This window comes from Diabrotica undecimpunctata, chromosome 4, assembly GCF_040954645.1.
Source record: "Diabrotica undecimpunctata isolate CICGRU chromosome 4, icDiaUnde3, whole genome shotgun sequence".
Taxonomy (NCBI): domain Eukaryota; kingdom Metazoa; phylum Arthropoda; class Insecta; order Coleoptera; family Chrysomelidae; genus Diabrotica; species Diabrotica undecimpunctata.
In genome coordinates, this window is record NC_092806.1 from 51166284 (window position 1) to 51193616 (window position 27333).

Consider the following 27333-nt stretch of genomic DNA (forward strand, 5'->3'; position numbering starts at 1 on the left):
TGACAACGGTAGCGACCTCACAAACTTGAACTTCAGCCAATATTTATTTTACCAACACATTAAAAAATTGCTTCTCTTGAAAAGTGCATACTAAGGCCTAAAAAATGTAACATTTGAATATACTAAGTGCAAAATAGTTAATATATGAATACAAAAAAGAAGAATAGAATGAAATAAACATATTGATGGAATGGCGCAAGAACAGAATAGTAATAATATCTCGAAACAAATTGCCAATAGGTCGATGAAGCATTGGACAATCTCAAAATGCTGGAATGACTGTTTAAACGACATATTTCCTGGCTCCATAGCCTTAGAACTTGGTTGAATCTTCAGACCTCAGTTCTGTTTCGAGCAGTTACAAAAAAAGTCCAAATTGGCATGATGATCGCCAACATTCGCACCGGAGAAGTACCAGACGAAAAAAATTAAATATAAACAAATTTTTAATAAAGGTAATTAAGAAGAAGAATAATTATGACGATCTTACTGCGAAGTGATAATAGAAATCAAAGAAGTATATAGGCTAAAAATATATTATGTGTATACTAATCTAAATATATCTTGCATGGACAAAATTTTTAATAAAAAACAGTGTAACGAAAAACGTTACAAGATAGAGAACTTATTAATATTTTAAAATGATTAAAGGTAAATATATTTGTTATAAAGGTTAAGGTAACTAATTCTTCTTAAAGTTATTAACGTAAGTGAAGTAAGTACGAAGGTGTGTTATAAAACATACATATCATCTCAATTTACTTTACCAAAATTTGTAATAATTTGTGATAGATCAATAAAAGAGATACCTACCTTTGGTGGTATTCGCTACCGCGAACCCAAAGCATGCGATACTAATCAGCAGCACTTTAGTAACCATAGAAGCTAATAATTTGAACTAGTTGCGCCGGTAATAATTGGCCATTAAAAAATAAATTTAAAAATTTTGATAAACGGGTTTTCTGCGGTTGCGTTTCCTTGACATTGACCAGTGCTGGAACTTTATATAATTGTTGGAGGATATTAAAATTCTTAAAGAGAATCAAACAAAATTAGATACAAATAATATTAATATGATATTAATATATTAATAATGTTGACGTAATGACAGGTTCATATACCTTGGGTACTTTTTATTAAGGTGCCTGTTCGTTCCGAACGTTGGCGATCATTCTGGCTATGATGACTTTGTTGGTTGCTATACGAAATAGCTCTGTTGAGGCCTTTCTATACCATGCTCTCAGCTTAGCAAGCCAGGATATTCTTCTTCGTCCTGGGGCCATTTTTCCTTCAATTTTACCTTGCAAAATGCATCGGAGTAGCTCGTATCTGCCTTGATTTCTCATTATATGTCCCAAGTACTGCAGCTTACGGCTCTTCACGAAGTTGACCAAATCCGCAGTTGTGTTCATCCTTGGGTCATGGTTTCACATCTGGGACATTGGTTTATCCCCATACCTTGGGTTGCTAGTTACAAAACAAATAAATATATTAAAAGGCAAATTAACTTTACAAAGAGGGCATACTATGGTGTCCAAAAATAATTCCACTTAAGAAAGATTCAACGGAAAACTAAAATTATTGTATACAAAACTCTGCTGAGGCAGATCCTTTTATATGGGGCGGAAACATGGACTCTACTGCAGAAGGATGGCAGACTTCAGGGAATATTCGAACGTAAAATACTCCGCAAAATATTTGATGCTATCGTATAAATTATCAAGGGCAGTGGCGCAAAAGATATAATTTCGAATTATACCAAATCTCTACCAGATATTGTAACGTTCATTAAAACACAATGACTTAAATGGGCTGGACACATAATGCGAATTCTTCTTCTTTTTCTCGTAGTACTACAACCCGGGGTGGGGTATTGGCTGACTGCACAACTTGCTTCCATCTTGAACGGTCGTTCATAATAGTTGGGTCAGTGGGTAGCTCCATTGTTCTTAGATTTGACCATATATTATTGTCTCTTCATAACATTTGTGGACGTCCTAAAGGCCTTCTTCCTGTGGGGGCTTCCTTCCATATTAACTTGGCAAGGGGGTTATTCGGGAGTCTTTGGACATGACCAACCAATCTTAGACGTTGGGATTTAATCTCTTGGACTATATCGTTCGCTCTATAAATCTGCTTGACCTCAGCATTTGTTCTCATTCGGTTGTTCTTAATGTCGTGATAAGGCCCAAAGATTCTTCTGAGGATTTTCCTCTCAAAACATCTAAGTTTTCTTTTCAGTTTCTTTGGTTAGGGTCCACGTCTCACACCCATACATGAGCACCGGTCTAATCACCGTTTTATATATTCTAATCTTTGATGTTCGTGTTAGGCTTTTAGATTTAATAGTATTGTGGAGGCTGTACATACATCTGTTTGCTGTCTGAATTGTTCCTTTAATCACTTCCGCGATATTGTTATCTGCAGTGATTGTTGCTCCGAGATATTTAAAACTCTTCACTCTTTCCATTCCATTCAGGTGGAAGAGGAAGAGATCTAATGTATCTCTACCATGGAGCCAAATGACAAAGGTGTCATCAACGTAACGTAACCAGTAGGTGGGTTTGAGATTTGATGAGGACAGGGCTGCTGTTTCGAAATGTTCCATGTAGATATCAGCTATTACGGGAGAGAGGGATGATCCCATTGGGGCACCATTGAGAGTGCAAGAAACAATGTTAAAACTAACCAGTATATGTGAGGGTGAAATAGAAATGTTTTTCAGAAGATTAATGAAATGAAAAAAATTTTTGACAAAGGATGAGGCGTTTTCGGCTAATGGTTTTAAGGATAAAGCAAGATGTTTTGCCAATTTCTGAGTGGGGTAGTTGTATGTACTGACGACGGGTTTTAGGGAAACATTGGGCTCATGGATTTTTACACGGCTTCATACCTTTGGAATTCGGAATGATTCGCAACATTTTGTCGAAATAATTAGATGAGTTTAGAATGACGGTGGTATTACCTTTATCGGCCGGAAGGATGACAATGTCAGGGTTGTTATAAAGTTCTTTGAGGGCACGTCTTTCTAAAAGACTGATCAGTTTGGCAAATAATTTTCTTAGTTAGGATAGAAAGAGGAGTAACAGAAAAATTTAAACCTTTCGGTAGAGCTTTGGTAGCTAGATCGGACGTCTGAATACAGTAGAGTGTTGTTGATTTGAAATGAGCTGTGGATTTTGCTGTAAGATAAGTTGGTGCAATTTGCGTTTCTGTGTTTTTGGCTTTTGTTGTCAAAAATATGTTGGGATTTTTGGTGAGAAAGACGATCTTAAGTGCCCCTTAATAATGAATGGATATTGAAAGATTGGATCTCATTGTAGGTTTTAAAAGGTTGGGAATTTGTTGTATCTAAGTTGCTTCGTGTGGAATGAATTGAATTTCTAAGAAGCGAAAAACTAGTTGCTCCAAGAATTTTGGAAATTGATGAAGATTTAGTGTGACGTTTATTTGAAGAGATTTTGGAATGACTTGATGGTCACGACATGACTAAAGGAAAGCAAGATCACAGAGAAGATGGTATTTGCGTGTTAGAAGATTAGAAAAAGATTTAGTAAGAATGAAAAATTTCTCCCCGTAGAGGACGAACCGCGTTTAGAATTTAATGCTCGACGGTTCTGCACCCAGTTTAGAGCTATTTTTAAGAAGAAAACGGTTCCGTTTGAGTCCAGGGTCTCACTCTGCCTACTCCCCTCACTCGTAACGTACCAGTATCGTGTTCTGTATAAATACAAAAACCGTTAAACGGCACTGAGGTATCAATTTGCCTACTTTCCAGTGTCGAGTGACGACCGATCTTAAGCAAGCAAGCAATTTGATTAAACGTAGCCTGTGAGAAATGTTCACCCCTATGAATTACGTTCATGTGTAACAATTCATTGGAGCGAGGTGTGTTAACTCGAGTAAAAAACAGGAGTCACCCCACCGCGCTCCAATGCTCCAGACCATCCCTTTCCCCCCTATAGCACTCTGATGCGCGATAGGGGCACAACTATCAGCCAAATGCTTTTCATGTGGAGGTCCTGGGTAATAGAACCCCAACATGGTTTCCTAACCGAATGCAAAAACTCAGGACAGCGCATTGTCGCTATAATCCTGTTATCATAATGTGGCTTATCCGGGAACTTGACGACCGATCTTACCCTGTGTGGCTGCTTTTATACTATCAGTGTGCGCGGGAACGGTATGCGCTGACTTGGTTTGAGCTGACGTGGCCTGAGCGCTGTAGGTTGATATGGGGGGTCGCTGAAGCAACGGTCGCCATGTTGCCGGCAGTCGTTTAGCTTCATCGCGCATGTTTAAGCTATCAGTTTTATTTGAAATAGTGTATAGGAAAGAAGTCAATCCTCACAATCTTCGGTAAGTTTTTTATTGAAATAGAATTTCTAGGCTACCTGTTTCGAGGATTACAATATGTGTCTCATCATCAGGTCACAGTACATAGGTCTGTGTTGTAACAAAAACTAAAAGCTAAAAAACAACAACATAAAACAAAGAATAAACGCCTAATACAAAAAATTTTAAAAACAAAATTGAAACAATCAAGCAAACAACTGTAACCCTAATTAAGTAAAAGAGTTGGTACGATATATACTGTTAATTAAATGATAACTGTAAAAATGATTACAGTGAAAGGATTGACGTAATGTACAATACATTAAGACATTTATAACATTGTTTGTAACCAGTCTGATACAAACTGTACAATGTATTCATTTAATTGATTTAGGCTATGTACTTTGCATGTGAAATTATATGTAAAAGCAAAATATATGAAAAAATGAAAAAAGACTTACATATCAGATACAAGAAAGCTTTTCTATTATGTATAATATTACAACTCCCGAATACCCCCAAGGGTGTTGGTTTTCATGTTCCTTCATTAAGATATAGAAATATGTCATTTACTCTCGAATATGCTTCTTCGTCTTAACTCTAACAGCCAAGGAGAGTCTGCGCTGATTTAACAACTCTGCTTCCACTTGCAATGGTCCATTATTAATTCCTCTGTTGGTCCAATATTTAGAGTGCTTAAATCTACTGCAATATTATCTCTCACCGCATCCTTGATCTCCCTAGCGGTCGTTTTCTTTTCAGGTTCTCTTCTCAGGCCAGCTTTATGACACACTGATCTTTTCTCTTAACATGACCAGTCCATCTTAGTCCTTCTGTCTTTATTATTTTTACTATATCTGGCTCTTTAGATAATTCTTCCAGTTCTCGGTTATTTCTCACCCTGTATTACGCGGTGGTGTTATTCTTAACTGGTCCATATATATTTTTTATAAGTAATCTCCTATGCTTTGTTCTGTCTATATTGCTATAAATAGTCTGTCTCTGCTAGGCTTTTACATATTCTATGGTCTTCTTGTTTTGGGATTTTCATTATAATTCCCTTCTTCCCTTCTTAGGGCATTATTTCCTCACTCCAAATATTCTGTATTAGTTCATAAATCTTTCTGTATTGTGCCTCTTCACTGTTTTTTATAAGTTCTGCACATATGCCGTCTTCTCCCGCTGTTTTCCCGTTTTGAAGTTTGCACATTTTATCTTCACTTCTGTACAGCCCAATTCTTCTTCATCACCATCTTGTTCCGTGTTTTCACGGTCAAATAAAAAAAAATTAACAATATATCACATACAGACCAAACACAAATCAAAGATAGGTCAAAGACAGGTCAAAAACAGATCAAAGACAGATCAAAGACAGATCAAAGATAAATCAAAGATAGATTAAAGTCAGATCAGATGTCCTAGATATACAAACATGCCTACGAAAATAAGCATAGAGCACAGTGGAAAGATCCATTAACATTCATAAAATAAACAGTTAGCAAAAAGAGGAAAATCAGACAGGCATCCCCCCTTGTACTAAATGAAGAAAAACGTGTAGCAAACTGATCAATAAAATTAAGCGGGCTCTAGTTACCAACACTGCAACATGCAGTCAGCAATCAGAATATACCAACACTAATAAGATAATAGGTCAGAAACATATCATCTATAATTATTAGCTATATAAGTACAGAAAGACAGAATTTGATATCAACCAGAGGGTATAACATCACCCCTTAGAATGTTTACTAAAAATATGGATATTTACTTATAAGATCGAGACCAAGAAAGTCAACTCTCAAATTTGGTTTACGGGTTAAACCCAAATTTTCTTGATTTATAAATTTTTTGAAAACGATTTCCGGATTGAAAATCGAAACTTCAACGTAAAATGTTATTCTCATTACAATCAATTGTGGTTTAATCCCATATAAATACAATATTTAAAATAGTCACTTCTTTTTAAAAGGTATCAAATAAACTAAAAAAATTATTATTTTAAAAAGTAAAGAATATTTTCGTCAAAGCTGCACCATTAATTTATTAAAAATTTTTTTTTAATGTATTACGGTTTTGTTTTTAAAACTAAATTGCCCATCAATATCATTGGTTTTGAAACAATAAGTGCATAATTTACATTTTTCTCTTATAAATTGGGAAGGTTAAAATCTGTGATCTTGACCAACAAGTCAAACAGTGACACAAAATCTTAAAAGGTCTTTGAATAAATAAATTTAAAGTAAATGTTAATAATATATTGAGTACATTTATTTTCCACTCATGAATATTATATCTTATAACAAATAAGTTTGAAGGTTAGATTAAAAATGGGACGAAATTAATATTAATTAATATTAATTAAGTTTTCTTATGCACAGCTTTTATTTGAAAACTGAAATTTTTTTAATAAAGTAACTTCATTGTATTAGGTATTCATTTATGCTATCTTAATTTTCTTTCTTAATCATACTTTACATAATATATATATATATATATATATATATATATATATGTATATATATATATATATATATATATATATATATAATATACATATACAGGGTGATTGATTAGTGTAAGGAAGCTCAGTAGATATGTTATAGTAAAAAATTACAAAAAAAAGTTATTGACAAAAATTGTAGGCAGCTTTAAACTCCATATTTTAAAATTAGTTACAATCTTACATAGTATTCTATAAGATAATGGCAGACCAAACTTACGTTTTTTTTAAACGGAACACCCTGTATTTTATTTTAAATTTAAAATTTGCTTCACTTCCACATCACAAAAATATAAAGTTTTTTATATAAATAATTGTAAATAACTGTATAACTAAAAAGGGGTATAGGAACATTGATCTATTGCAACCATAGTTTTTAAATAATTGTTAAAAATTATAAAACATATTCGTTTTCATAATATTCGTTAAATCAAATACAGGGTAAGTTAAAATGCAAGTACATTATTTTCTTGGTAATTTTAAATAGAACACCCTGTATTTTATATCATTATCGAAAAGTACTAATATCGTACTTCAAATTTTATGAAGTACTCCCTATACCTAAAGTTATCAGTTTTCTAGATATTTTTATTTTTCCACCAAAGTATAAATTTGGTAGATATTTTAACATTTACCAATAATTATTGTCAGTTGTCCATGATTGATTGGTCAGAAACTGACAGTTTGACATTATTGTTTATTAATTCAGTATTGGGGTACACCGTACATTAGCAACAATTATTATTTAGTAATTCAGTAATTAATTCAATTTAAATTAGCAATAATGAATTTTACTACTGATGAAATGGTAGATATGATCTGGATATTGGGGGAATGCAAAAAAAATGTCATTACTATCAGCTAGAATTTATCAGAAACTGTTTTCAGATAGGCGGCAACCTAGACAAGATAAATTTGAAAAATTGAAAGATCGATTTAACCGCACTGGTTCAGTAAATTATGAAAAACATGAACGAACAAAAACTAGTGTGACAGAGGAAAACGAAATGAGTGTGTTGATGGCAGTTACATAAAACCCACACACAAGTATAAGGAGTATTTCCAATGAACAAGAACTTAGTTACTACTCTGTTCAAAACATTCTATCTAAAAACAAGATGCATCCTTATCATATTCAAAAACACCAAGAATTAAATAATGATGATTTTCAGAAACGAATAACATTTTGTGAATGGGCCTTAAAAAAATGAATGAGCAGAGAATTTTTTTTGATTTGGTCCTATTTGGTGATGAAGCTACATTCCATCGAAACGGTTGTGTTAATAGGCATAACTTTCACTACTATTCAACAAGTAATCCATACCACATAGTAACATATAGTCAAACAAGATGGTCTCTAAATGTGTGGGGAGGTATCTTCGGTAACCATGTAGTAGGACCATATTTTTTTGAAGATAACTTAAATGGTGAGATTTATTTAGATTTTATCGTAAATCAGTTACCGATATTATTAGAAGAGGTTCCACTTAATATACGTGAGCAAATGTGGTTTCTACATGACGGTGCTCCTACGCACCCCAACGAATTAGTACGTGGTGAACCTAATGATCAGTTTGGTGAAAGATGGATCGGAAGGGATGGACCGGTAAGGTGGCCCCCAAGGTCATCAGAATTCAGTAAAATGAACTCTTTTTTTGGGGTTACGTTAAGAACGAATTATATAAAATATCTCCAACACCAAGGGATGATATGAAAAATAGAATCCGAATTGCATTTCAAAATATTTCTTTACAAATGCTTAGTAATGTAGGCAAAAGGCTTTCAAGTATGCATAGATGTTTTGGGAGGTCATTTTGAACACCTTACTTAAGTAAGATACGTTAAAATTACTGTTTTTTTTTAATTTTTCTATGTGTTGTTATTTTTTATAAATTTTATTTGAAATAAATTGTTTTTTTTCTGTGTCGTTATTTCGTTACTGAATTAATAAGCAATAATATGAAACTGTCAGTTTCTGACAAATCAATCATATTGGTAAACGTTAAAATATTTACCAAATTAATACTTTGGTGGAAAAATAAAAATATCTAGAAAACTGATAACTTTAGGTATAGGGAGTACTTCATAAAATTTGAAGTACGATATTAGTACTTTTCGATAGTGATATAAAATACAGGGTGTTCTATTTAAAATTACCAAGAATGTACTTGCATTTTGACTTACCCTGTATTTGATTTAACGAATATCATGAAAACGAATATGTTTTATAATTTTTAACTCACACTAATCAATCAAACTGTATATATACATATATATATATATATATATATATATATATATATATATATATATAATATATATATATATATATATATATATATGTATATATATATATATATGTATATATATATATATATGTATATATATATATATATATATATATATATATATATATATATATATATATATATATATTTATATATGACCGACTAGATCGACGGATGATTTCAAGCGCATCACCACAAACTGGATGCAAGAAGCTCAAGATAGAAATAGGTGGAAAATTTTGCGGGAGGCCTACGTTCAGTAGTGGACAAATATAGGCTAATTGATGATGATATATATATATATATATACATTATTAAGTTTGGGTAGGTTAGAGTCAATAAAAGGGGCTGTTAGAAGACTATTTTTTATTATTCGCGCATTTAATTGTGTTTACATTCCTCAAGAGCTCTAAGAAAAAGTTCCCAATAAGTGGAACAAATCAAAATCGTAAAACGTAAATCGCCAGAAAAATCTAGAATGGTTAACGTAAACTGTTACATTATCTCAAGTTACTAATATTAATTTTCTTAAATGTTAAAATACCATAACGAGGAAATTTTCTGATTGCAGGTTCCTTTGTTTCCCTGGTGTTTGTAAAGTTTGCATATCCTTTTTATAAGGCTTAATTCAATTTATTGATAATTTATTACGGAAAGAAAAAAATTATTGCTGTAGCCGTTTCCGAGAAACAGTGAGTATGCTAACATTACGATATAACCATAGCTATCTCGGCAAAATAAAGTGGTATAGGCCCATTTTGGCGGCATATTTTATTGCTAATTAATTGCTGTTGATTTGTATATTAAACAATCCCCAAAAACACTAACCCATCCCCCCTAACGCAAAACTCATCCTTGGAAAAATCGAGATATCGGCCACAAACGATGAAACTAGAAAAGTGAACCGCAAGGAATTAATTTCTAATGTATTGTAGAAGTTTTACGCCAAGAAACAATATATTGCTGTAACGGGATTTCATAAACAATGGCTATGCTAATTGTAATGTAGAGCTAGCATACCCATCTCTATATCTCGGCAACGAAAAGGGTTACAGGTTTTTGAAAAAGCGTGAAATATACTATAATCTATGTCCGTTATTATCTAGGTTGTCAATTTATGTATCCACACAAACTATAGACTAGGTACACATGTATACAAACTTAATGACTGTAAATACGTGTTGCGTAACAACAATACTTAATATTTTTAGTCTATTTTTGTATCATATTATTTAGTTTATTTTTGTATCATACTGTATATTAGTTTAGATATATAAAATTTCTTTGTACTAACTAATTATCTGCAAAGCGCCGTTATCTTGCATTTAAATAACTTTCTACACAAGTTTCTAAAACCTTCATAGAATCGTAACAATGAAAGGATTAGTATTTTCCAAATTACCCTCTGACGCATTCCAAAATTCCGCAAGTTGGGACAAATGCCCTTATCAGGTAGTTTTTATCAATGATTTGAAAGTTAAAGGTATTTGAAAAATAAACATATCTTTTAATACGTCGAGAGGTCAGGGGGGAGATTTCGGAATGTTTGTGATTGAGGGGAGAGAGTGGACATCAGTATCAGTTCAAATTCCAGCACTGAAGGAGCGTCAGGCTCTACTCGCCCCAGCGGCATATTAGTGGTTTAAACCAGTCGGTATATTAATAAGTTCGTGTCAATATTGTATCACCGACAAGTGTGTATCATACGCAAGTTATCGGCGTTTAAAATACATTGTATTTGTTTAAATATATTTGTTCAAACGTTCTTTTCGAATCTTCATTTTTCCCAGTTTTCTGGGTGGTCCTTCAAAGAAATATATATATAAAGTGAACCTATTTCCCTAAGGAAAAACCTTGTTCCCCAAGAGAAAGAACCAGCGACCTATTACTGGTGCGTGAAACAAAGCCATCAGGACAAAGGTGTAAGGACAAACACCTACATCTTCGTTCATGTTCCTTCGAACCGGACTTCTTCACATTTCAACTTCGAATCAGAGATCTTCGCATGTCTCATCTTCAAGTTAGACATCAACGCAGCATCTGCAGCATCTTCCAGTAGGACGCCTCCAGACTCCTTCATCCTGGTAGCTGATTTAACGCCTAGCATCACACTCAACAAACTGTAAGTTTTTTTAATTTTAGTATCATTTGTGAAGTGCATACTATAAACTCTTTTTGAACATTTATTGAACATTTTCGTTATTTCGCTATTATTTTTATAATTATTATATCCTTTTACTTATATTTTCGATTTTTAGTGTAAATTCTCATATTTTCACATATTTCTCGCTCACTAAATCTTAATCTAATTCAATCAGCTAATCATGGATAAAACGGTTGATGATATTGTTAAAGTAAAAGATGATCTTGTTAAGGCAAGAGGTCGAAGTAAAGCTTCGATAACTAGATTGGAGAATTGGTTTAAAGAAAATGAAAAAAGTAATATTTCAAAAAATGAATTAATTTTTAGAAAAGACTATCTATCAAAAGTTTTTGACAAATATCTCGAGGTTCAAAATGAATTAGAGACAATAGATGATGAATTTTCTGTTGACATGGCAGCAAAACTATTGTAATATAAAGTTCATGTAAAAATTGACTTATAACTCGATTATATTATTGTTTTTTGACATACAGGGCCTAATATAATCGAGTTATAAGTCAATTTTTACATGAACTTTATATTACAATAGTTTTATTTCATTCATTGAATAACATTCTCACATAATAAATATATTAATTCCTATACTTTTCAAAAACCAAAGTTTCCACCTGTGTCTAGTTTCCATTTTCCAGGTACCAAATGTTATTGAAACATAAAGGGCCTTATATTAGAATCTTTTTCATCACACCACTTGACATTGTATAGTTGGTTGCCTAACTATAATCACATAATTTTCTCATCACAATTTCATCTCACATACATAATTTAAAACAACAACATTGATGGTTGATACTGTTATAATTTTTTAATTTTATTTCAACTTTCACAATTTTAAATATATTACTTCATATATTAACGGTGGCTTCTGTCTTAAATAGACACATACAGTTACACTGACTGCTCTGTCACGACTTCCGTCATAACCTGTTAAGATTGTCATTTCAATCAGTTGCTTTAATAAAGTCCTCGTAGACATACCGTCTCAGGACTTGCAACTTAATGTAGAGTCATATGTCGCCATGTTACCAATCCAACGGTAACTTTACCATCCTATTTGTAAAAACGACATAATGTAAACTAAACCTCATATATTAATTTTTAAAGGGTTTTTACCCTCATATTTAGTGGCTACATTCATGTAATATATTGTAAGTATTAATCAAAGTCAAAATTTAAATCATTTCATGTTCTTTTTAATTAAGTGGTTAAATATTTTAGGACACTGATGATGGAATACTTATTCCGAAAACGTTTTGTCTTTTTAACATAGCCCGACTGGGTTTTTTATATACCTTTTTATAAGGGATTTTATTGGAAAATTTAGTAATCAATTCCTCGCGGTTCACTTTTTGGCCGATATCTCGGATTTTCCGGAAGTGTGTTTTGAGCCAGGGGATGATTTTGGGGATTGGTCAATGTACCAATCAACAGTAATTAAATAGCAATAAAATATGCCGCCAAAATGAGAACTGTGCCCCTTTTCCTTGCCGAGATATAGCTACGGCTATGCTAGCTTTACCGTAAAATAACCATATCCACTGTTTTCCGGAAACGACTAAAGAAATAAATTTTTTCTTTCTGGAATAAATTAGCAATAAATGCTAATTTTACAAACATGTTTCCATGTCTACATCTTATAAAATAATGGTCTGAAAGATTAGAATTTTTACAAAATCATTACAAACAAATTAAGATAGCAACCAATAGAGGAGAATAGAGCTTGTACACACTTTATACATAATGCCAAATTGATACATAATAATCGCTTTATTTGAAATTATTTGAATAACAGTGTGCATTGCGCTATATCGGCCTTTCCACGAATCTTTTTTTTATTACGCGACTTTGATACCGTGATAATATAATAAGAAATTCATTGTTCTTGGTGTAAACTAATTTTTTGCATTGTACCTACATAAAAATAGTCATTCAAGATTCAAATGTTGTACATGCTTTGAGTCAGTAAAAATAAAAGAATTTTATTTGTGTAAAATACAAGCTTTTTAAGCAACATTTCTCATTAAAGTGCTAATATATTTATATCATTTCTTCGTCCTATTTACATATTTTCACATTACGTAACAAAATGTCTAAAATCGAGATATAACGTAAAAATAGAGTCGCTTTAGAAACCAAACTGGCGATTTTCAGTCAGTTTTCAGAAAAAATATTTAATTTTAAGTCGGATGTGCAGGTTTTTGAATAACAAGTCTGACTTACAAGTTCGCAAGACATCATAATTACCTGAGGCATCCTATATTTCTCATTTGCTCTTATCATCTGGAATAAGCAAGTGATTATCATTTAAAGGCAATCATACTCAAGCTCCAAATTATAATAACTCAAGAGAAGCAGCAGCAGTGATAATATTTCTTATTAAGTATCCAGTCACAATGTTCCTCTTTCTACTGTTGTTCAAAGTACTGGTGTGTTAATATCTAACGTCAAGGTGCAGGTTCGAGATAAATTTGGTAATGTGCATTACTGCAGAGCTGGCTTAGGTGATGGCTTTCAATTAAATTTCGTAATATCTCGTCTTGTAAAATGATTGAGAAAACTCCAACAAATATCTGTGTCAATGAACAATCTACTTCAGCAAACATCAAATTCAAAATCAGAGTTAAAATAGAGTTTATTTATAATTAATTTGGATTATCTTTAATAACGTTTTTTATCAGTGATAATATCTGTGACCAAATTCCGAGTAGTCACATAGACATTTCTTCAATTCGTGTACCTCCCAACATAAGGATTGGAATCCCACCTAATTCGATTTTCATATTCCATCTCAGACTCAGATCGTTATTTTAATCGGAGCAGCTCATTTATGGGAACTATTGTGAGCAGGTCAGGTAAGGTAAGGTCCGCAGAAATCTATACTACAAAAAATTTGATTCGGTTTGATCATCCCTGGTCGTTTCATTTCTCATTTGCCTTCATCGTTACTATAATACAATTTCTGTGATAGTAAAGTGTGTGAGTGTCTAGACAGATTATGGAATTCGGAGGAGTGCTAGGCTTCTAATCATATTTCATTAGAATAAACTGAGCAGGAGGCTCATTTTAGAGATACGTATTAGAGAGATGATGGCAGATTTGTGGTAAAACATTCTCTAAAAAAGTCACCTTCCTAACTTGGTAACTCTAAAGATGTTGCAATATGAAAGATGTGTCCAATTCATTGATGAGTACATTTCGTTCGGGCATAAGATAGTATTATCGTATTGTGAAGAAAGAAAGTCTTACGACTAAATTACGAGTTGTGTTTGACGGCTCTTCAACTTCTTCCCGTGTTTTTCTTAATGATCTACAAATAGTCGGACCTACCATTCAAGACAAGCATCCTATACTGTTGCCAGCCAAGCACCATCTAACTAATTGGTTACTTTGTTTTCGTGCAAAATCCATTTCTTAATGGGCGACCGTCCTTTAGATTGAGTTACTTCTTCATTTTCATTCAGTGTTACAGGCGTAGATTACGCAGGTCATTTTCTCATTAGGGCCAACCCAAGCAGAAATTCTTTCCACTACAAGGGATATGTCAGTCTTTTTTTTGCTTTAGCACTAAATCAATTCATCTTGAACTTTTAATCGAGCTGAGTGCACAAGCATTTATTTCAGCTTTAAAGAGATATTGTTACCGATGAAAATAGGGTACAGCTAATTGTTGCACATTAAAAGGGAAAAGCCGGAGATGGTGAAGCCAATATTAGTAATTATGTAAGATTTATGGTTGAATAAAATTAAAAATTAATCAATTATTATTTAAATAAGGTTAAATAAAGGGAATATAACCAATACAAAAGAAAATATAAAATTTACTTGAAGTACTACAATGAAATAGGCTTAGCTCAAGAGAATGAGAGTAGTGCTCAGAGAGGAGGTTGGCACGTTTGCTTGCCTGTAGTAACCTAAGATAGTTAGATCAATCCTAAGATGATCTTGAGATGGGCGCCAGGGTGAATCTTGAATATCACACCAATTTGGGGTATATGTAGTTATATATTAACTGAACAATAAAAGATGATAGGAAACAAATAAAAATCAGAAATGCTTTATACACTATATTAGACTCTTATGTTACTTATAACCCCCAAAACCATAATATGTGTATATATACTAAACAATTACTAAAATATAGGACCAAAAATATATATTTACAAAAAAAATTGCCTAAAACTATGACCCAAACTATAATTGTATATACAAAAAGATTGATCTACGCAGTCCTCTATTCAAATAACATAAAAAATAAAATAATGATACCAGTTAATAAAAGGCAGTAAAAAAAATGACAATAGAGTTAAGACACTAGAACAGTGCTACATCAATTTGATATATGTGAGAGTACATAAGAATTACCGTAAAATTGGATAATATATCCTAACAACTTATTATAAGTGCTCTATAAAATATTAATAAGTAAAGAAATGTAAAGTAAATATGAAATAATAAAGTTAAGACAAGAAAAAGGATTCAGCAAGGCGAGGGTACTACCAGAGATTGTGCACAACACTGTTTCATAACCCACTCAGGCTGAAGGCCTAAGTATCCAAGGATATAAGTATATGTTATATAAAAAAAAATTAAATTATTATTAAATTTTACATTAGTTGTACTTAATAAATATATGGAATGGTTGCTGCGAAGGGGTTTCCTTCTTCAGCTGCCTGATGTCCAGATAGAGGGTAGTCTCTGAAATGGCTCAGCCTATGTTTGTGGTAGAAGCCTGGCAGACCAACCAGAAAATTGCAAACTAGATCTTCTCTTTTCCTTAACGTAACATCCAATTCTTCCCCATATCCCAAGTACTTCCAAAAAATTAAAATTATTCCTTCCCAAATCCAAAAATAAAGGGTCCCAATGCTTCAAGTTGGAGCCGGCAGGCAGAATCTTTCTAGGGATTTTCTTTCATAAAACAATATAAATCTTAAAAATTTCACCAACTAAATAACTTCCTGCCACAAACAAAAACAACTCTTTACATTTCCCAAAAGAAAAAAAATCAAAAAAATAACTTAAACTTTCTTCTGTTTCCCAAAGATCCTGCCTGCCGTAATAAATTTTTCAACTTCCTTCCTTGAAGTTCGGTTCTAAAATGAACTCATAGGTCAGAAGGTTAGGTTCCTTCCCTTCTTCTTCAATGACAAGGGAATCGATTCTATTATCGCCTACCTATCGATATATTGGACAGTAATATAAATTGCCTACTTTTACGGCGGCGAATTAGTAGCTATGTAGGGATTCGGTTTCATTATTTGAAAGATTTTGCTAACGTTTGAAGTGTTAGACTATTAACGATCGTATCGTTACAATCTCCTACAACTCGGGAAGAAAAAGAAAAGCTATTTTCTTTTTTTTTCTTTCTCTTACTGGGAACCCAATTATATAATACCCATTAGATGGTCTGTAGTTATTGAATTATTGAATGACATGTGGACTGACTTGCTCATAAATATACCTCTAAGTGCATAATGAAAAGTTAAAGGTAAATTTTTTCCTTTAATATTGAATTAACATATACTAAGTTGCTTAAACTGTGGAAACCACATTTAAATGAATAAAGACTAACTAAGAATAATTGACAGTAATCACACACCGTGGGATCCAACACTAGTGTAAATACTAAACTACATAATATAGTGACTCAGATACTACACTGATCACATTACAAATCATTGCACAGAGTCTTTCATCTGTGACTTACCTAATAACTGATAAACCAAAAGTGGTTGAAGTCAATCGAGCGGATTTAATAAAACCCCATATTATAATTGCTTCAATACCACAAACACTCAACTACAACTAAAAGTAGGAGCAAACAAAATATACACTAACATAATCCAAATAACTAACAACTTCTATCTATACACCGGACTCGAACGATTAAAAAATAACCACAAATTTAAGAGCTGTGTAAGAGAAGTCGTAACACTCTACCATCAATAAAGATAGGAGTGACCAAAATATATACCAAATATAACCAAATAAATAACAACTTCCACTTTCACCTCGGACTCGAACGATTAAAAATAACCCCAAATTTAAGAGTCGTGTAAAAGGAGTTGCAACACTCTACCACCAATAAAGATAGGAGTGATAAAAAATACATACCAAATATAACCAAATAACTAACAACTTCCACTTTTACATCAGACTCGAACGATTAAAAATAACCACAAATTTAAGAGTCTCGTAAAAGGAGTTGTAACACTTTACTACCAATAAAGGTAGGAATGACCAAAATGCATACCAAATATAACCAAATGTAACTACATATACTCAGATAATTATCGCTGAATGGGTAAGGTAGACCAAATTGACTCAACAATGGACACCAGATTTATATATATATATATATATATATATATATATATATATATATATATATATATATTGCATATCCAAAGTGAGACAATCAGGCAGATTTCATTACCATTCGCAATATAACAACTAAACTCAAATAAAATTGAACATGTCGACCAACACATTAATACGGATGTACCCATCTAATAATAAAAAAAAATGGTAGCACGAGCTAGATCCAAAATCGATTCTACCCTAGACAACAGATTCATATTTAATATATCCAAGGAGAACAATCAGGCTGATTTAAGGCTTCTTGCTACACAATAACTAACATTAAACTATAACAAAGAATAAAGTATACTGTGTACCAGGTGACTACTGACTGATACGACATTGGATTCACCTATCTTCAGTTCCCATGCTGTTATGAAGTCAAGCCATCATAGAAAGTAATCGGTCGTATAGTCCTTAACTAGTATACAGCAATAATCTGGCATTCAATAATATTTCGTTGACTAGGCCGAACATCCGGAAGAATCCCAACTCATCTTCCTAGGACTCCCTTTCGTGTCCTTGAAAATTACTAAACCCCAGATTAACGTGCATAACCAGCAAGTTCTACCTACCAAGAAGAAGAATGAGTATGACCCATTTACATGAACTAATGAAGGTATAGGTACTAGTATGGAATTATCAAGATAAATATAACTAACTCATTCTGGAATTCTGTAACTATAGCATAAAGCTACAACGGATGGATAAGAATAGCCAGAAGAGCAAATCAGATGCTGGAGACATCCCTATTAACGTATTAACCATAAAATAGTCGACGACAGAAACACATACTAAAATAAACAGGACTAGAGCGCGCGTAAATCAATTTCCAATGAAACTGCAGATTGAAGTTGTCTCTAGTCGCTAAGCAAAATTTTTGAATTTGTAGGGAAAGTTAGGTTTCAACTAAAATATCCATTTGTCCATTATACAAGAACATCATTAAAGGTATCTATATTATAAAATGTCTAAACTTAGTGAGCTAATAAACTAAACAGTTAACTACAGTGAGAATACCATAACTTATAATCAATAGTTTGATAAAAAAGAGTAGACTGAAGACAGATATCTAAAATGTTTGATACATAATATAAAGACTATATTTAACTATACTATCAGGAGATCTAACATCTGGGAAGATGTGTATATCATAACGACAAAAACCATGAGCTATGAAATCCGCTCCTTATCGAGGTACCAATTGATAAGATTGACAGGTTTCGAACCCACGTTCTACACCGTTAAACAACACAGCCAGCATTTGCCAAAGATGAGTAATCTCAACACTTTGTATCTCTATGCATCTCAATATATATTAAGACAGTATAGTGAATCAACTGGGGTTGACTTTAGTAAATCAACTTGTTTCCGATTCCTTATAAATATAAGTTAACTATATAGTATTCCTTAACTGTATAATATTAAGGCTCGATAGACCAAATGAAAATAATAACCTTCCAGACTAATACTAAATTTTATACTAACCTTCTCGATACAAATATCAAAATCGTAACCAACATACATAAAACATACCCAAACCGTATGAAAACAACTATGTACCAAGGATGACAGTTCTGTACCAGTATTTGCCATATAATTATGTAAAAATTACTATTTAACTAACAATAAACATTTAGTAGTAACAAAATTCCAAATAAATAAATACAACGTAGCATTTATCCGGGTTTTCAAATAAAAAGCATATCCAAATCCTAATCATGAACCAACCAAGTATTAACAAAAAAAAATTAGAAGGAGGAATTAACTTAAGCAAGGTTGTTAAGTTACGTCTTCTTCTGATGATGACGAGTCCAAATCATTGCCAGTATTATCTGGCAGTAAATCCTTTACGTGGAATTGACCGATACGTTTGTTAGACAAACTATCTTTCAGTTCATAGACTAAAGGAGAAATTACCTTACTGACAATACAAGGAATGTATTTCTGACAGAACTTGGCAGAAATCGCATTTCCCTTGCTAGACTTAACGAAGTTCCGTTTCAATACTCGATCGCCAACAAAGAATCGCAAGTCTCTTTTCCTCAAGTTATAGTGACCTCGTGATCGAAGGTAAGAAGATTTCAACTTCTTCCTAATATCGGCAAAGATAGGGGGTAGATGCTGAAGATCATCTAACCGATGGAGGTTCTCTGAAATTTGAGGAAGATTTACAGAATTGTCTGAAATTAAACCAAAATAATCACCGGATAAAGGCACATTTCTGCCAAAATTTAGATAAGCTGGAGAACATTTAGTAATCTCATGGACAGACGTTCTTATAGCCTGAGCTATGGAATGGATATATTGGTCCCAAGCTCGATGGTCTTCGTAAGTATAAGATCTTAAAGCAGTCACGATACTGCGGTTCACACGTTCGCTATGGTTCGCCTGTGGATGATATGCGGCGTTATAAAAAATCTTTTGTACCTTGTATTTACTGAGGAGGTCTTTAAAGGCCTTAGATACAAACTGAGGACCATTATCACACGATACTATCTGTGGAACACCAAATAACAAGAAGACTTGCTCCTCTAAAAATTTAACAATAGCAGGAACAGTAGCCTTACGAAGAGGAAAAACTAAAGGAAATTTTGTAAAATAATCAACGACTACCAAACAATATGTGTTCCCATTGTAACTACGGGGGTATGGTCCAATAAGATCCATAGAGATCATCTGCCATGGGAAATTAATGTTCCTAAAGGAACCCATTAATCCAGCTTGTGGCATATTCCTGGGCTTGCATGTAGCACAAACTTTACATCTGGATATATATCGCTTAATTGTATACCGCATGTCAGGCCAATAATATAATTCAGCTATTCTACTAAACGTTTTATAAAAACCAAAGTGACCTGCTGTCACATTATCATGAAATGAAGTCAAGATTTCATCCCTATTTGCTGTGGGGACTACTATTTTCCAATCCGACATATTATTTAAAACTTCTGTGGAACTAACAATATGTTTGTAAAGAACATTGTTTTCCACTTTGAAATCAGGATACCGATCCGGTTCTTGAGCAACCCTAACCAACATCTTTTGATACCATGCATCTGGAATTAAACTAGACAAATCGAGAATATTAACATCAAAGGTACGAGACAAGGCATCAGCTACTACGACACCATTGGCTTTGCGATGTACAATGTTGTAATCAAAAGCTGATAGTTTGCAAATCCAACGGGATAAACGTTGTGATGGGTTACGCATGGAATGTAGCCATAATAAAGAGCTATGATCGGTAATGAGTGTACACTTACGACCCTCTAAATAATACCGGAATGCCTCTAAGCCATAAATAATAGCTAGGAGTTCACGCTCTGTAGTCGAATAGTTCTTCTGAGCTTTGTTGAGTTTCTTACTAGTGTAAGCTATAGGGTGTTCCGCTCCATCTTTCATCTGAAAGAGGACACCACCTGAAGCGGTATTGGAACAATCTGTCATGAGATAGAAGTGTTCGTTAAAATCTGGAGACATCATGACAGGAGCACTAGTGAGAGCTTCTTTAATAAGCCGGAAAGCATCATCGGCTTCAGAAGTCCAGGTAATAGTCTGGCCCTTTTTCCTATTTTTAAGGAGATCAGTAAGTGGAGACAATAAGGTGGAGTAGGAAGGTACGAACCTACGATAATACCCACACATTCCCAAGATCCTACGTAGTTGGGTAGTGGTTTTCGGTATTGGAAAATCCTTGATAGCAGTTACCTTATCAGGATCTGTCTGCAAACCTCGACTATCGACAACATATCCCAAAAACTTAAGATTAGGACGACAGAAGTTACATTTTTCTATATTAACTGTTAAATTCGCCTCTTTAAGGCGAGAAAATACTTTCTCTAAAATCTCAATATGTAAATCAAAATCAGGAGTGACAACTATAATGTCATCTAAGTAATAAAACACATATGGTTCCAATTGTGGACCAATGACTAAGTCCATCAGACGACACATGGTCTGAGGAGCTGACACAAGACCAAAAGGCATAGTAACAAATTGAAATAAACCTTTACCACTGACAGCAAAAGCAGTATATTTCTTACTTTCTTCACTTAAAGGAATTTGTAGAAATGCCTTGGATAAATCAATAGAAGAGATATATTTGGCTCTCCGGAGTTTGCTTAAGATGACATCAATTCTGGGGATAGGATAGGCATCCCTGTTAGCAGTGATACTATTTAGCTTACGACCGTCAAAACAAACTCGGAAGGATCCATCCTTCTTTTTAGTTAACCAAAGTGGACTACAATAAGAAGAAGTCGATGGTTCTATAATATTTAAAGAAAGCATTGAATCAATCTCTTTTCCCAAGTCTGCGTGCCACGCTTGAGGTATAGGATATTATTGTCTAAATGGAGTAGATGTATTTACCTCAATAGTGTGCGAAATTAGAGAGGTACGGCCTAATTTGTCTTTCGAAGAGATCGATGAAAATTTGGACATAATGGCCTCTAATTGTTTCTGCTGTGAAACTGATAAACTAGAGAAATCATGGATGACAGTAAGAGTGGATAAATTCAGTGGAGAAATACACAATGAAAAATCTGAACAATCTAAGGTACTATTAAATATATTTAGAAAATCCATGCCAAGAATTATGGAATTTTGTACAGAAGGAATTATATAAAACGTAATGTTCCTCCTGATATTAGCCACTAAAATTTCGGTTTCAAATTTACCTACTATAGATTGGATTGTTCCATCTGCAGTTGAAACTTGCAGGGAGGAAATAGGTGATATGCTAATGTTAGCTTTATCTAACATTTCTAATGAATGGGAACCTAGTAATGAAATATTGGAGCCACTATCCAATAATGCCAAACAAGATTGTCCTAGAATCTTAATTTGGAGATATGGTCGATTATCGTTACATTTCTTAACTAATAAAGAATTTATATCTAAGCCAGAGACTCTAGGTATAGAATAGTCATTATAAGGTACTAATATAGAACTATCATTATCATTTTTAACATCAAAACTTGGTACAGATGACAGAACTGTTTCCTGGTCCATATTATTAACATAATTACACCTAACATTTAATAAAGGAGAAGCTACTATAGAATTGAGAACGTCAGAATGGAGTGCTTTGGGTTTCCAAGTTACTTTTTCCCTTGATTCGACTTGTTGTGGCGTTTGTGCTTTGTTGATGATTTCTCTGATAGGGGACCTGACCTTGAATTGCTGGACCCTGCTTGACCTACATTTCCTTCCACGACGGTGGTTGTGCTCCCTGATGGGATTGTAGACGGAGGAACGCTCAGGGTACGAGCCTCGGTCTGCTCGTTTCCCGAACACTTATGGCAATTCCTCTTGAGAGTGTTATCTCTTCCACAACCATGACAAAATATATGTGTCCTTGGTTTTCCACACTCATAAAATGTGTGTCCAGCTTCATGGCAATTCCAACATGATAAATTGGAATTTAAAACCGACATGTTACGCTCCCTAGATTTCTGATGCCATGATCAATTTGAAAATTGATACAGAGTGGACGAAGGACCTGAAGTAGGTCGAGATGAGGTCGGAGGATGTGAAGACCAAGACAGAGTTTCTTCAATTCTCTTACATTTGTCAGTCAAATCTTCAATGTTGTGGATATCCACCAAGGCTAACTGAGCATGATAGAAAGGTAACAAACCTTTTAAAATGATTTTGATTTTTGCAGAGTCAGATAAGGGAGTATCTAACTTACTACACATACCCAAAATATTATTTATAAACATTGTGACTGATTCACCGGGTTTCTGTTTACGGGATTTGATCTCATCCAGTAGATCATCCTGGAACGAATAGGGGAGAAAATCAGACTTCAACTTCTGCACTAAATCAGACCAACAAGACAAACGACCCCTATTATTCATAAACCACGTAAATGCAGAATCTGTGAACAGTTCAGCTGAAGCAGCGAAAAGATCATCCTCTGAAACACCTCTAGATATCCTTAGACATTCAACACGCTCTAAAAATGAAATAACATCAATGTGTTGAGTTTGACCAGAAAATGTAATACCCCATTTATGTACTTGAACTGGTTTGGAATATGAAAAACTAGGGACTATGTTAATTGGAGCATTCGGAGTGGATGAAGCAATAGGGTTAACTCTGGAGTCGAGTTCACCCTCCAGAGTAAGTATCCTAACCGAGACAGATCTTTTGAAGGAGTGTTGATCCTCATCAATGCAACTCAGCAAGTGGACACGACCTGAAATGTGAGCTAAGCGAGAAGTTAGTCGACCATATTGACTGTCATGCACCGTTCCTCTAAATTCGCCTATTTTCTGAGCTAAGTCATCGAGAGTCAAGGATATTCCTTGCTGTTGTTCTTCGAATGGAATCGATCCAGCAGAAATTTGAGTAAAACTCCTATTGCCCTCCTCCTGTTTCAAGGCTCCACGCAAGACCTTGCGCTTTGTATCAACATTAGGTAAATCCTCAATATTGATACCCCTAATTTTGAGTTCATAATCCAACTCACTAACTAATAAATGTTCTACTTTAAATGAAGACATAATGAGAATATTTCAAATAATGAACCTCTACAACACAACACAAGACCACAGTAGTTACCACACAAGTCAAATTATAGTAAATAAGTAATGTAAATTTGTATTAATATTTTGGAAAAAAAAATTAATTCAATATAGTAAATATTAAAATAATCAAAATAATCACAAATATATCAAAATATTAAATTTAGAAAATATACTCAAATATTGATAAAGTAAGTTCAGACCACAGTCATTAAAATATACTAAAGTTTATCAAATTGATTGTATTGTACTGCCCTAATGTATCTTAACAACCTACACAATATGTATGATGGTATATTAACTGAGTACAAGATTATCTAATATAAGTGTATATAGCCACAGTTACCAACTATATCTAAATATTTAAAAATAATAAAACAAAAATATAACTTATGTTACTACTAAGGCACCACGTTGGGTCAAGCCAATTGTTACCGATGAAAATAGGGTACAGCTAATTGTTGCACATTAAAAGGGAAAAGCCGGAGATGGTGAAGCCAATATTAGTAATTATGTAAGATTTATGGTTGAATAAAATTAAAAATTAATCAATTATTATTTAAATAAGGTTAAATAAAGGGAATATAACCAATACAAAAGAAAATATAAAATTTACTTGAAGTACTACAATGAAATAGGCTTAGCTCAAGAGAATGAGAGTAGTGCTCAGAGAGGAGGTTGGCACGTTTGCTTGCCTGTAGTAACCTAAGATAGTTAGATCAATCCTAAGATGATCTTGAGATGGGCGCCAGGGTGAATCTTGAATATCACACCAATTTGGGGTATATGTAGTTATATATTAACTGAACAATAAAAGATGATAGGAAACAAATAAAAATCAGAAATGCTTTATACACTATATTAGACTCTTATGTTACTTATAACCCCCAAAACCATAATATGTGTATATATACTAAACAATTACTAAAATATAGGACCAAAAATATATATTTACAAAAAAAATTGCCTAAAACTATGACCCAAACTATAATTGTATATACAAAAAGATTGATCTACGCAGTCCTCTATTCAAATAACATAAAAAATAAAATAATGATACCAGTTAATAAAAGGCAGTAAAAAAATGACAATAGAGTTAAGACACTAGAACAGTGCTACATCAATTTGATATATGTGAGAGTACATAAGAATTACCGTAAAATTGGATAATATATCCTAACAACTTATTATAAGTGCTCTATAAAATATTAATAAGTAAAGAAATGTAAAGTAAATATGAAATAATAAAGTTAAGACAAGAAAAAGGATTCAGCAAGGCGAGGGTACTACCAGAGATTGTGCACAACACTGTTTCATAACCCACTCAGGCTGAAGGCCTAAGTATCCAAGGATATAAGTATATGTTATATATAAAAAAAAATTAAATTATTATTAAATTTTACATTAGTTGTACTTAATAAATATATGGAATGGTTGCTGCGAAGGGGTTTCCTTCTTCAGCTGCCTGATGTCCAGATAGAGGGTAGTCTCTGAAATGGCTCAGCCTATGTTTGTGGTAGAAGCCTGGCAGACCAACCAGAAAATTGCAAACTAGATCTTCTCTTTTCCTTAACGTAACATCCAATTCTTCCCCATATCCCAAGTACTTCCAAAAAATTAAAATTATTCCTTCCCAAATCCAAAAATAAAGGGTCCCAATGCTTCAAGTTGGAGCCGGCAGGCAGAATCTTTCTAGGGATTTTCTTTCATAAAACAATATAAATTCTTAAAAATTTCACCAACTAAATAACTTCCTGCCACAAACAAAAACAACTCTTTACATTTCCCAAAAGAAAAAAAATCAAAAAAATAACTTAAACTTTCTTCTGTTTCCCAAAGATCCTGCCTGCCGTAATAAATTTTTCAACTTCCTTCCTTGAAGTTCGGTTCTAAAATGAACTCATAGGTCAGAAGGTTAGGTTCCTTCCCTTCTTCTTCAATGACAAGGGAATCGATTCTATAATCGCCTACCTATCGATATATTGGACAGTAATATAAATTGCCTACTTTTACGGCGGCGAATTAGTAGCTATGTAGGGATTCGGTTTCATTATTTGAAAGATTTTGCTAACGTTTGAAGTGTTAGACTATTAACGATCGTATCGTTACAATATATTGCCCGACGCGGTAAGCTCGCTTGCATTATTTCTGATATTGAAACTAATCTTGGGGCTCTTATAATAAATTGAGCCAGCTTGGCAAGTTCCTCAGACAGAATGTTACTGAAATATATGACAGGTGCACAAAGAACGATATATAGTGGGATTTCATTCCTGTAAACTCACCTCATTTAGGCGGAATATACAAAACTGGCGTTAGAGCAATTAAGGCACATCTGAAGCGTGTTATAAAAGATAAAAAGTTGCCTTATGAAAATTTTAACTGAATACTTGTTCAAATGGAGAGTGTAAATTCCAGACTAATAAATCCCATGTCTGCTGATTCATCTGACCTAACCGCACTTACTTTTTCTCACTTCCTTATTGTATGATCAATGGATTTCATTCCAGAAATTGACTTAAGTCAAGCTTAACTAAACAGGCTGGTCCCATTCAATCAATTGCGGCAGCTTTGTCAGTATTTTTAAAAGAGATGGTCATTGAATTATATCTCTGATTTACCGCAGCGATCTAAGTGAAAGCAGAATCAGCTTAATGTGAAAATCGGTACATTAGACACATATTAGAAACAAAGACGTTAAAAAGACGTTCATTAACCAGTCTTCCTAATACAAATATGAAATTAAGAAAAACAACAGCAAAAATTGATACATTTACAACATTACAATTAATACAAACCAAGTAAAATCTACAGAACTATTATTAGCAGCGTTTATTGCTGACTACTACATAGCGCTTCAAGTATTAGACCACTCAATTGCTGTGCATTGCTAAAAAACTGCTGTGCATTGCAGTATAATACATATATGGATCCTGAAACCCCATATATGTATTATACACATTATGTGCCGTTATTGAAACTGCTACATATCGATGCTAAACATGAAACAGCGGAAAATATTTATAATACCTTTAAGAACTGTACTATGTTATAGAAGATATTACTAGGAATATTTATTAAAACATTGGGGCAAGTTCTAAAATATGCGGTCAATTAAAAGAAATGTAGGATTTTTTTTCCATTTAAAAC

The 27333-nt window shown here is 33.3% G+C and overlaps 1 protein-coding gene across 5 annotated transcripts in view; it reads right to left on the reverse strand.

Moving 5' to 3' along the window:
- The window catches only part of LOC140439504 (uncharacterized), a 177302-nt gene that overhangs the window by 41902 nt on the left and 108067 nt on the right, over positions 1–27333 (reverse strand). The window contains exon 1 of one of the 5 annotated variants that reach the window (XM_072529456.1): positions 814–931. The exons of 2 other annotated variants lie outside the window; for them this stretch is intronic. In XM_072529456.1, coding sequence (XP_072385557.1) covers positions 814–880 — 67 coding nt within the window. In that variant the 5' untranslated portion in view covers positions 881–931. Of the gene's footprint in view, positions 1–813; positions 932–27333 lie in introns of those variants that run through there. 2 more of the 5 variants (XM_072529455.1, XM_072529457.1) reach the window with 2 other exon arrangements.